The sequence below is a fragment of the Rhincodon typus genome, chromosome 21 (genome assembly GCF_021869965.1).
Source record: "Rhincodon typus isolate 14 chromosome 21, sRhiTyp1.1, whole genome shotgun sequence".
Taxonomy (NCBI): domain Eukaryota; kingdom Metazoa; phylum Chordata; class Chondrichthyes; order Orectolobiformes; family Rhincodontidae; genus Rhincodon; species Rhincodon typus.
The window spans coordinates 34,089,562-34,102,604 of record NC_063352.1 but is presented as its reverse complement, the minus strand read 5'-3'; the positions used below and the strand labels follow the sequence as shown (position 1 = coordinate 34,102,604).

Genomic DNA, 13,043 nt, shown 5'->3' with positions numbered 1-13,043 from the left:
TGGCCTGCTGTGTTCCTCCAGCTCCACACTGTGTAACCTGTGTTCTATCTGTTTTGGGTGCATTTTAGGGGAGAGTAAGGCAGACTTTACTTTGTATCTAACTTGAGAATATTGGATCAGACAAGTCCTTTGCTTTACTCATCCTGAGAGCGTTAGAACGCTATAGATGGAGCTTTAGTGTATATCTAATATATGCTGTACTTGCCGTGGGAGTGTTTAATGGGACAGTGTAGAGGGAGCTTTATTTGTTTGATGCTAGCACTGGCTGCATCATATCAAAAGTATTACATTCCTCATTGCTTCACTAAACCTAAGACATTGGAAAGAAGTTTGTAAAGTTTAAAATATTAATAATAATGTGATATTTGAGATCTCTGCATAGTATTATCTGTGTGGATGCAGCGAAGCAATTCTGGTAGATTATCATATTTATGTACATGTCTGTCTATTGCTGTTGTAAACATTTCAGCCATTGTGGGCCTAATATAACACATGGACTGTAGCAGTTCAAGAAGGCAGTTGACCATCACCTTCTCAAGGGCAACGGCGGATATGGAATAAACATTGGCCTAGCCAGCGATGCTCACTTACCTCAATGATTTTTAAAAAAGTATCCCATTTCTTACTAATATCGTAACAGTGGCACAGGAACAAAGCATATAATAAGTTTGATTCCCCCAACTTTTGTCCCAACATCTGAGTGAAAAGTCTTGGGTTTAGATCCCATTTGCTCCAGAGCTGTGTAATAACATCTCTGAACAAGGTGATTAGAAAATATCCAGAAAACATTTGATCCTCATTGAGGTGGGTGAGTGGCATTCATTGATGTATAACCTGATAAATCCAGTAATACGTACAATTGTAGATAGGTATAAAAATGTAACATGGCAACTTATTGAAATACCATAGTAATACAGCAGTTGCTCAGGATACGGTATCAAGTTGAGTGCCATGCTGTGCACAATCTTTGTTCACAGCGTGTGAGGCTTCCCGAAGCAGAAGGCTTTGCTTCTGTTTGAGAGTGAAGTGTATATTATGGACAGCTGTTGCAATGAAACCTGATCTGTGTGCTTAAACCAATTACAACTTGAAGTGATGACAGCAGTAGACAGACGCCACCAGTACTGAAACTTCCACACACTCGCTTTTACCAAATATATTATGCACAAGATCAAAATGTGAAAAAAAATTTCCTATTTCATTTTTTAGAATTTTCATAGTAATGAGGCGGTCTTTGAGGCTGTGGAACAGCAGGATCTTGATGCTGTCCAGATGCTCCTAAACCTCTACAGCACAGAGGAACTGGATTTGAACACACCAAACAGTGAAGGGTTGATGCCTTTGGACATTGCAATCATGACTAACAATGTGCCCATGGCCAAGATGCTTCTGCAGGCTGGGGCTAAGGAGAGCCCACACTGTAAGTCCAGTGGGGATTTCAATTCTTAATTGATAATACCAGCTTCTTTCATATGGAAGTAAGACACTCTAATTCCTTTGACTGAAGCAATCATGAGTGAATGAGTTTATATATTTGTATATGTATGCCTTGTCCTGAGGCGCCTTGGTGGTGAACGTGTATCAATTGGGTGGGATCGTGCCAGCTGGGGGACCCAGCTTCTTTAGTGCCTCTGCTGTATGAAGTCTGAACTTCACAGATAACTCTCTAGCCCTTCTACAACTGAAGTCATTAAGGGGATGGTTAATACCCACTTAAGATCTTCATTCTGCTGCTGCTAGTACTCAACCGTTGAAGGGTGGAGAACTTGCCATGCAGAATGCCCAGAAGTGCAAGCACTGTCCTCAGTGTTGTTTCATCCTTAGTCATTCTATGAGTTTAGGTTCTCTTTAATTTCAGCATAGTCCAAGGTATTGGGGTCTTGTTCAGAATTAGAGCAGTCCCTTTGCTTCTGTTAAATTACTCACTATCTCCAAATATGTCTTTTATGTTATTTTTTCAATGATGTACCATATTGACTTATTGAAATGTACATGAACACAAAATACACACAAAGAAACCTTTGAAACTGATCAAAAATCTACAAAATTAACTTAAGATTTCCAAAACATCTGTCACTATGTTCTTTCGTTCTTAATGTCTTAAATGAGATGTTAAAAGAAATCCATCCTAGCCTCATCCTCATTTTTCTATTATGTATTGCACTCAGAAAACCTTATGAAAACTCAGCTTGCGAACTCATTGCAAATAATCATTGTTGAACTAACTTTATTTACACTTCCACAACTGGGAGACAAGTGTATAACATACAGTGCTACACTTGGAGTCTGGATTTGCATGCAAAAAAATACTCAAATGTTGAAGGTACTGAAGAGTATTTCTACAGATCCCAACAGGAGTCTTTGGAGAAGAGGTTTAAATGAAGACAAAGGGTTTAAAAAAAAACTTTCCGTATTGACTCTCCATGATTTCTATGCAAAAATAGTGTATTTTCATTTAAAATCTGAAGAGATTTCCAAATATGGAGTTAAAATATGTTGTAGAGTACAATGAAGTCGGCTTTACTCACATAGAGTTGTAGGCCTATAAATTTTGATAGGGGCAATAGTCATTGTGGCAATGTAGATTGGAGTTGCATGTCAGGACCATTCAGCAGACCCTATAGTAATCACCCAGATTACCTAGCTCTGGAACCCTGTGAGAAAGTTGCAAACTCTCATTCAGGGTTAAAAGTTTCAGATCTGATTCACATAAGCTTAAAAGATAGCCAAGAGATTGATTTGCCATTATTTGCCTTTTCCGCTGGCCTATCTATATTCTGTTATTGTTAATTGATATTATCCTCAGCGTTGGCCAATTCTCCAAGTTTGGTATCATCAGAGTTTGAAATTGTGGTCTACACAGCAAAGTCCAAACAATGAATTCTCGGGGAATACTATTGTGAGAATCTAATAACCTCTTCCTTAATTTGTCATATAATTGAACTTAAGCTGTCTGCTTTAAATAACATCTCCAAGGTTTTAACTAAATACTTTTAAACCATCTTCTCCTTTGTTCAGGAGCAGCTGCTTTACACATCCAGCGTACCTGTCCAAATTGAAACTAAAGAAAACTTTTATTTTGTCTACAAAGCTATGGGTGTTTCTTCTAGTCCCAAAAAAAGTCCAGAATATTCTATCGAAAAACTTAATACACTAATCTGTTTACTCACTGGTAATCTCTCACAATGTAAACAAATTCCCATCAGCCTCCAGAACTGTCTTTCTCAGAATGTCTTTGAAAACTCATCACCATGGCTACAGAAATACTTAGAAATTAATCTATGTTAATAGATATGCAGAAAACCCATTTGTCACTTATTCAAATCAAAAATCCAACTCAAAACTGAATTACATTAAAATAGATATAAATCTTATATCACAACTCAATTTTTTTGTTAGGCATATCAATGCCTTTCCCCTGTAAAAGATCATGATCAGCCTACTTTAGGCAGATAATCGTTGACTTGTATACAAAATGCAAAAGATGTCAAACTGTCTCCCTGTTGCTCACAGAAGTTACTTTGGCTCTTTGAGATCATTCAGAGAAGTTTTGCTCTTAAATTGCCAAAGTTATGTTTAAAATGGGGTAGAAATGATCTGCCATATTTCAGGAGAGGGTTAATGCTCACCAGTTGATGTTAATTTCCCCTTGCAGTTGTGAGTTTGGAGAGTCGGGCCTTACACTTGACAACATTGGTGCGAGAGTCTGAGCAGCGTGTGAGTGAGTTAACTACACAGGTACTGAATGAGACACCAAATGCAAACTACACAGACAAAGAGAAACAACTGAAAGCCTGGGAGTGGCATTACCGACTCTTCAAAAGAATGAAAGCTGGCTTTGAGCATGCACGTGAGTGTCATGGACCAAAGTACATAGATGCTGTTTTCTTTTATTTTCTCTGCAATTTCTCATGCTGTATAACCATGAACCACTCTAGCTCCCAGTGACTTCATTCATCCAGAATCCATAAGTTAAAGCCATTTCTGTGGGCAGTTCACTCTGCACTGAGTAGGCAACAAATTCCATGCAATACAGAGCTGCTATGCTGATCTCATGCCTAATTACAGAGATGAACGATCTCAAAGTTTCATTTGCATGAGCCTGTACACAAGCAATGTAAGTGATGTAGACAGATTGGGCTGGCAGGGTTCCTGGGTGTGAAATCTGTGGGCTCCTCATTGGAAGTGCATGGCTGTGACAGATTGTCCTAAATGAAATACCATCAGTAACCAGAATGAAAATGCAGTAAGCTTCCTGGCTAGTTGCAAGTAACGTACAATGGAGACATACAGTCAAGAAAGTATTGAATCAATTTTGTGTATTGCAGAATAATTGATTTCAATATGGTTGATCACAAAGAAAGTAACATGCAATGGCATAAATGAGTTCATAACATTGTTTAAAAAAAGCAGGAGAAGTGCTCACATCTGTTTTTTTCCCCTTGATTATTAAGGCTATCCTTCAAGAAGATAACGAGAAACAGCTAAGCTACCATCTTGTTCACAGTTGTTGCTTAGCAACACAAATACTGCAACTCAAATTCTAAGATTCCAGCTGCAGGAAAAACATATGCGAACCGCATCATTACCGTCAGAATCTCAACCATTTCATAACATAAAAACATAGCAAATTGAGAACACAGAAGGAAGCCATTCAGCCCCTTGTATCTGGACCACCTGAAAAAAAATCCAGCCAAATTCCACTTTCCGATTCTTGCTCAGTAGCCTTGAAGATTATAGCATTTCAAGAACATATTTTAAATGCAGTGACATGTTTTTCCAACAGCACCCCTTCAGTCAGTGAATTCCAGTCCCCAACCATCCTTAGGTTGAAATCATTTTAACTCAGTTGACCTCTAATCCTTAGGTCAATGTTTCCTTGTGATTAATCACAAATAGCAGATGTAATTTAAAGCAGAGAAATTATTAATTTTGGTGTGAGAAATGAGAAATACCTACATGAACCGAATGGCACAATTTTGAATGTGGTGCAAGAACAAAGAATCCGAGAGACATGATACACAATTCTTTCACAATAGGACAAGTTGAGAAGGCTGTTAAATTACATACAGAATTTCTAACTTCATTCATAGAGGAATTAGGGAAATAATGCTAAACCTTAAATCATTTAGCTTGACCTTGGCTGGAGTTTTATTGCTGATACTGAGAGCCATACTTTAAGATGAATGGCAATGTCTTGGAGAGGATACAGAGAACGTTGACTAGAATGATGCCAAGGATGATGAACTCAGCTACATGGGGATTCTGTGATTGCTCTTCTTAGAGCAGAGAATGTTAAGGGGAAATTTAAAAGAGGTGTTCAAAATCATAAAGGGATTTGATGGAGTAAATAAGGCAAGATTGTTTCTAATATCAGAAAGGTCAGTAACTAGAAGCACAGATTAAAATTATTTGGCAAAAGAACCTGTTTTTTAAATAGTTCATTCATAGGACATGGGTGTCACTGGTTTGGCCAGCATTTATTGCCTCGCTAGTTGCCCTTGAGAAGGTGCTGGTGAGCTGTATTCTTGAACTGCTGCAATCCACATGCTGTAGGTTGACTCACAATGCCCTTTGGGAGGGAATTCCAGGATTTTGACCCAGTGACACAGAAGGCGATATATTTCCAAATCAAGATGGTCAGTGACTTGAAGGGGAACTTGCAAATGATCGTGGTGTTCCCATGCATCTGCTGCCCTGTCCTTCTAGATGGAAGCGGTCATGGGTTTGGAAGGTGCTGTCTAAGGATCTTTGATTAAGTTCTGCAGTATACCTCATGGATAGCACACACTCCTGCTAGTTAGTGTCAGTGATGGAGGGAATAGATGCTTGTGGATGTGATGCCAGTCAAATGGGTTGCTTTGTCCTGGATGGTGTCAAGCTTCTTGAGTGTTGTCGGAGCAGCACCTATCCAGGCAAGTGGGGAATATTCCATCACACTCTTGACATGTGCCTTGTAGATGGTGAACAGGTTTTGGTAAGTCAGGAGTTGAGTAACTCTCCGCAGTATTCCTAGCCTCTGATCTGCCGAGGATGTTGATTGTGGGGGATTCAGTGATGTTAACACCATTGAATGTCAAGGGGTAGTGTTTAGATTGCCTCTTACTGGTGATAGTCATTGCATGACATTCCTGAGGTGCAAACATGACTTGCTACCTGTTATTCCAAACCAGGGTAGTATCCAGATCTTTGAAAAAGGACTGCTTCAGTATCTGAGGAGTCATGAATGGTGCTAAACTTTATGCAATCATTGATGAATAAACACACTTCTGTCCTTTGATGGAGGGAAGGTCACTTATAAATCAGCTGAAGGTTGTTGGGCCTAGGACATTACCCAGAGGAACTCCTGCAGAGATGTCCTGGAGCTGAGATGACTGATCTTCAACAACCACAGCCATCTTCCTGTGTGACTTCAACCAGCAGAGAGTTTGCCCCTGAGATCCATTGATTCTCGTTTTGCTGGGGCTCCTTGATGCCATACTTGGTCAAATACAGCCTTCATGTCAAGGGCTGCTACTTACACCTCTCCTCTGGAATTAAGTCCTTTGGCCCATGTTTGAACCAAGGCTGGAATGAGGTCAGGAGCTGAGTGGCCCTGGCAGAACCCAAACTGGGCATCACTGAGCAAGTTATTGCTGAGCAGGTTCTGCTTGATAGCACTATTGATGACACCTTCCATCACCTTATTGATAATTAAGAATAGACTGATGGGGCGGCAATTGACCAAGTTGGATTTGTTCTGTGTTTTTCTATACAGAACATAACTGGGCAATTTTCCACATTGCAGGGTAGATGCCAGTGTTGTAACTGTACTGGATCAGCTTGGCTGGGGGATTGGCAAGTTCTGGAGCACAAGTCTTCAGTGCTATTGCCAGAGTGTTGTCAGGACCCACAGCCTTTGCAGTATCCAGACTGTTTCTTGATATCATGTGGAGTGAATCAAATTGGCTGAAGAATGGTATCTATAGTGCTGGGGGCCACTGCATGAGGCCGAGATGGATCATCCACTTGGCATTTCTGGCTGCGAATGCTTCAGCCTAATCTTTTGCACTGATGTTTTGCGTTCTTCTATCATTCAGGATAGGGATATTTGTGGAGCTACCTCCTCCAATGAGTCGTTTAATCATCCACCACTGTTCACAACCGGATGAGGCAGGAGCTTAGATCTGATCCATTGGTTGTGAGATCATTTAGCTCTGTTTATCACTTTCTGATTATGCTGTTTGGCACGCCAGTAGCCCTACTTGGTATATTCACCAGCTCGACACCTCATTTTTAAGCATGCCTGGTGCTGCTCTTGGCATGCCTTCCTGCACTTTCTGTTGAACCAGGGTTGTTCCTCTTACATGATGGTAGCGGTTGAGTAGGGTATATGCTGGGCCATGATGTTGCAGATTGTGCTGGCCCACAGTGTCTCATGAATGTCCAGTCTCAAGTTGCTAGATCTGTTCGATGTCCGTCCCATTTAGCCTGGTGATAGTGACACACAACACAATGGAGAGTATTGTCAATGTGAAGCTGGGACTTCGTTCCCACAAGGACCGTGTAGGAGTCACTCTTACCAATACTGTCATGGACCAATGCAATTGCAGTTGGCAGATTGGTGAGGAGGAGGTCAACTATGTTTGTCCCTCTTGGTGGTTCCCTCATCACCTGCTGCAGGTCCAGTCTAGCAGCTATATTCTTCAGGAGACATGTTGCTGCCAAGTCACTCTTGGGGGTGGGCATGGAAATCTGAGACACCAGGATAGGAAAGAAAATTATGCAGCAAGTTGTAATCTAGAATCACTGCCTGAAGGAGTGGTTAAAGCAGATTCAATGACATCTCACAAAAAATACTTAAGCATTTCACAAATACATGAAGGGATACATTTAACAGTCTTTCGTGAAAATGCAGGGACATAACAGCCTGAATGACCTCTTTCTGTGCTGTATCGTTCAATGATTCTAATCATTGTGCCATCTTTGTGGAATAACTTTTCACATATCACACATTGCCCCTGGCTTTCTTATTAGGAATTTTCATGTATCTCTTACATTTAATAAGAAGATAGGGAGTAATGGAGGGATTAGAAGCACATATGACCAATCTTCCAGAATCCCAATGGCAGCATATATAGATAGAGGTAGATGTACCTGTGTCTGGTAGGAGAACAGCTTCTGAGCAGGCTTTACATTACCAAGAAAACTGTGACTGAGTTATACTGTAAGATGCTACAAAACATGCAACTTGCTGGCAGCATAGATATTGTGCTGAAAATGTCATAACTACCTCAAGGACATTTAGCCACTCCACTGCTTTGCCCTTTATTCTGTTGGTTTTGTCATAGATGAGGTGCTATCATCAGGTTCAAACCAACTATACATTCTGCAATATGCCCTATCAATGTATTGGAGCCATCCATTTTATCCTTTCACAGCACCACCCATTCTGCAACTTCTTCTGATACCTCGTTCATAAAGTTTAATTTGTGATCAATTGTTCTTGTCCTGGATACAGGAGCTCCAGAAGCGCCAACCCATGTGCAGTTATCTGTAGCCAGTAGCACCTCATTGCAGGTGACATTCCATGAACCTCTCAGTGTCAACTCTGCAGTCGTCACAAAATATAAAGGTAAGGATCTGTGTGTGGTTCAATTATTGAAGCTTTATGATTGGTTATCCTGTCCCAGTAAAGACTGGGCTAAGATTACATTTTGAGTTCTGCATAACCTATCCTTTTGGCATCTGTCAATGGAACTTTCTGAAAGGAGATTAGCTCACCAAACCCATCTCGCGAAGGATGTTTAGAGGTAGTAGCCATTCACCTAATTACCAAAGTTTTGATTGAAATTCAGGTAGTCAGGTGAAACCACATTGTACAAAACTCTTGCTAATGTAATAAAGTCTGTGTCAGTTTTCCTGCCCAGTCTATAATAACATATACAGCAGTCTGAGGAACAGTCTAATATATCACCAAACAATCACTATTATCTAACTTTATTTTTCTTCAGTTTTGTACCAGGTACAGGTTAAATATAAAATAAAACTGGAAGATAAAAGAACTTGCAGTTATATTGTACCTTACAAGTCTTCACGATGTCTCAAAGTGTACCCTAGCCAATAAATAGCTTTTGAAGTGTACCTTACTGTAGATGACATTCCCATGAATCTCTCAGTGTCAACTCTGCAGTCGTCACAAAATAAAAGTAAAGATCTGTAGTTGCTAGTCTAGATTCTAGATTCTTTCACAATCTTCCCAAATATCCTTTTCACTTAGGTTCATAGAGTTTTACAGCACAGAAATGGAGCCTTTGGTCCAACTCATCACATAAGAACTGACCTGTGCTACTACTTCAGTCCAAGTTGCCTTGATGAAATGGGTGGGTTTCCTGCCGTCGTCCCTGGATGCCCTGGAGCAAAAGCTCCAGCCAGGCATTGCCAGACCCAGTGTCCATTTTTTTTCTCTGATTTAGACATCTCTAGGGGAGTGAGGGCAACCAACACAAGCTGAATGATGCTACATGGAGTCAGTGAATGAAGTGTTGTCTGGATGCCCTTTAAAAACATCTTCAGGACATTTGACTGTGGAATTTACTAACACGGGCGAGAATTAACTCCCTGTGTGATCAGATTTGCCATTATACTCCTGTAAAAAGAAACTAAAATGCATATGTAATGAACTGAAAACTACCTTAGCTCATGAGAAAAACTAACCTGCCCTCTAAGAAAGGTGACTGTTTCTGTCAGTTCTACCGCTGGACTTAGGCTCCATATATGGAGAATCTCTGCTTTTACTGAGATTTTACCATCAAACTATAAGGAGGATCTTCAAGAAATGACTCTTAGGAACTTGAGATAGTAGGAACTGCAGATGCTGGAGAATCCGAGACAACAAGGTGCAGGGCTGGATGAACACAGCAGGCCAAGCAGCATCATAGGAGCAGGAAGGCTGACGTTTCAGGCCTAGACCCTTCATCAGAAAAGCGGGAGGGGAAGGGGGTTCTGAAATAAATAGGGAGAGAGAGGAGGGGAAGGGGGTTCTGAAATAAATAGGGAGAGTGCCCTCCTTTTCCTCCTAGAAGGAAAATATCTTTACACAACTTTTTTTTTAAAGACTCAACTTTTACAGTTGTAATTCTTTCTTTCTGTTATCTTGCAGTTGAATGGAGCACTTCTCATAACTTCAGTTCAATAACAGGAGAAGCCTTATTGGATGACATGAAAACTCTACTGTATACAATGACAGGCCTTGTCACAGTAAGTAGGAAACAGATTACTCATGTAGTACCATGCAGTGACTTATGAATTAAAGTCAACATATAAAATGATTAAAATTAATACTAGTTTTCCAGATAATTAATAGCTCCACATAACATCACTATTTGTCTTCTTAGGTAAAACCTCAACATTAAATTAATGAGGTTACTGCCTGATTACATAATTCAGTCAAGATAAAGCTTTGTTGCTTTGCAGCATTAATATCTATCAAACATCAAGAAGTCACACAGATACAGTAAAACAGGAAGCTCCCAGAGAGCAGACAATCTGAGTTCAAGCAGATTTATCCTCTGATGTGTGTTATTAAGCACAACAGTCCAGTCATGATGAATTTTTATTGAACGGATTTATAAGATGTCTGCCTGCAAAGTGTGCCTCGTGGTAGAAGTCACATGACTACAGCCCACCAAAAAGGACTTTCGTACGTGATTTAATTTCAATCTAGTTATCCCTCTTTTCAAAACACAAAAGATTTGTACACCTCACCATATACATTTTGGGTTACCCAAGTGACCCAGCATATACACTAATGTTCTCATGTATTAGCAGTTTATTATTCCCATCAGTCTCTGCAATCCATGTACACCATCAAGAGACCAGCATGATTTAAAGGTTATGTCTGTGTGTTATTGTTGGCTGTTCATCTGGGTAATGTTTCTTCACCAGGGAATTTCACTCCTGTGTCCTTTGTTGTTGACGTGGTCCTTGTTGTTGTTCCATTTCCAATTGTTGGGTTGCTGTGGACCTCTGGGTCTGATAATTAATCTATGGAATGTGAAGGTGACGAGTTCATATCTTCCTGATCAGCTGCCTGCAGTTGAACATACGAACATCTGAACATGGAATAAGAGTAGGCCACTTGGACCTTTAAGCCTGTCCAGCCACTGAATAACATCACGGTGAATCTGATTTTAACATCAAATCTATATTCCTGCACATCCCCAATAATCTTTCATCCCCGTTGTATTCCAGAATCTACATCCACTGCCTTTTGAGGAAGGAAATTCCAAAGATTGTCATCTATATGAGAGAAAATGTTTTTCATCTCTGTCTTAAATGGGTAGTCCTTTATTTTTAAACTACGACCCCTGATTCTAGATTCTCCCACAAGAAGAAACTTCCATTCCACATCCACCCTGTTAAGTCACACAGATGTTATATGTTTCAATAAGTCAACTCTGACTCTTCTAAATTGCAGAGGATACAGGCCTAGCCTGACTAACTTTCCCTCGTAAGGCAATATGTTCATTTCAGGTATTCTTCAAGTAAATCTTCTGCAAACCACTTCCAACTCATTAACTTCCTTCAGTAAGTGTGGTGACCAGTACTTTACACAGTACTCCAGATGTGGTCTCACCAATCCCCAGTGTAATTGAAGCATAAGTACCCTACTCTTGCATTCAATTCTCCTCACAATAAACCATAATATTCTATTAGCTTTCCTGATTACTTGCTGTATCTGCATGCTAATTATCTGTGATTAATGCACCCGGACACCCAGATCACTCTGCATCTCGGAGCTCTATGATCTCTCACCATTTAGATAATATGCAACTTTTTTATTCCTTCTGCCAAAATGGGCAATTTCCCACTTTCCCACGTTATACTCCATTTTACAATCTTAGCACATTCACTTAACCTATCTACAAATATTTTTAACCAACTTGTTATGACACACAGCAAGATGAGACTTTGAAACCCGGCCTCCTGGCCCTGTTAACCTAACCTTTCGATATCCCGTTGTTATTCTGCTCCTTATTTCTTCTTCACAATTGACTTTCCTTCCTCTCTGTATCTTCAGCAAATTTAGCTACCATACCTTCTGTCCATTCATCTAAATCATTTATGTAAATTGTAAACAGTTGAGGTCCAGTATTGACCCCTCTGGCATACACCTTGTGACATCCTGCCAGCCCAAAAAAGACCCATTTGTTCCTACTCTCTGCTTCCTGTTAACCAGCCAATCTTCTACACATGCCAGTGTTATCTCCAATACTATGAGCTTTTATTTTCCAGAATAATCTTTGATGAGACACTTGTCAAATGCCTCCTGGAAATCTGGTTTCCCTTATCCACAGCACATGTTACTTTTTCAAAGAACTCTAATAAATTAGGTTAACATGATTTCCCTTTGATAAAACTATGTTGGCTCTACCTGATTACCTTGAACTTATCTAAGTGCGCATCTTTAATAACAGCTTCTAACATTTTTCCTATGACAGCTGTTACGCCAACTGATCTATAGTTTCGAGCTTTCTGTCTCGATTCTTAAATAAAGGAGTTACATTAGTTATTTTTTCATCTAAAGGAGCTTCCCTGAATCTCATGAGTTTTGGGAAATTAAAAGCAACACACCTTGAGGAATTGCTTCTTCAGTTATGCATATGTGTCTTCAGTTGTGTTGGTATATCTGTTATATCACTTCCACCATGCATGATTGAAGCGATAACTATTTTATGCCCAAGTTACCAATTGGGCTGACTTTTGTTGAGAGTGTTGATGGTTTATACTCTCACTAGCTGTCTAATGCTCAATTCTGGCAATAGTTTAACATTTAGTATAAAATTTGGCTTTCTGCTGTCTCACCTTGATTTTGTCACTCACACCTGTTTCTACTTCTGGCTTCAGTAGCTTGTTTGCTGGTGAAACAGTAGTTTGTGTGCTGTATGACACTATTCTTTGTACTGGACTACTTAGCATTCCTTCATTAGGTGTGTTTCTCCAAATCAGGATTGCCTTTTGTACTGAGATAACAAGGTGTAGAGCTGGATGAACACAGCAGG

At 40.0% G+C, this 13,043-nt stretch overlaps 1 protein-coding gene across 3 annotated transcripts in view; it reads left to right on the top strand.

Annotated features, from left to right (window-relative positions):
- Positions 1-13,043, top strand: part of LOC109930588 (ankyrin repeat and fibronectin type-III domain-containing protein 1-like) — a 745,821-nt gene that overhangs the window by 642,535 nt on the left and 90,243 nt on the right. For all 3 annotated transcript variants that reach the window (XM_048609794.1, XM_048609793.1, XM_048609795.1), the window contains 4 exons: positions 1,210-1,420; positions 3,656-3,850; positions 8,501-8,614; positions 10,142-10,239. In XM_048609794.1, the coding sequence (XP_048465751.1) occupies positions 1,210-1,420; positions 3,656-3,850; positions 8,501-8,614; positions 10,142-10,239 (618 nt within the window). The remainder of the gene's footprint in view (positions 1-1,209; positions 1,421-3,655; positions 3,851-8,500; positions 8,615-10,141; positions 10,240-13,043) is intronic.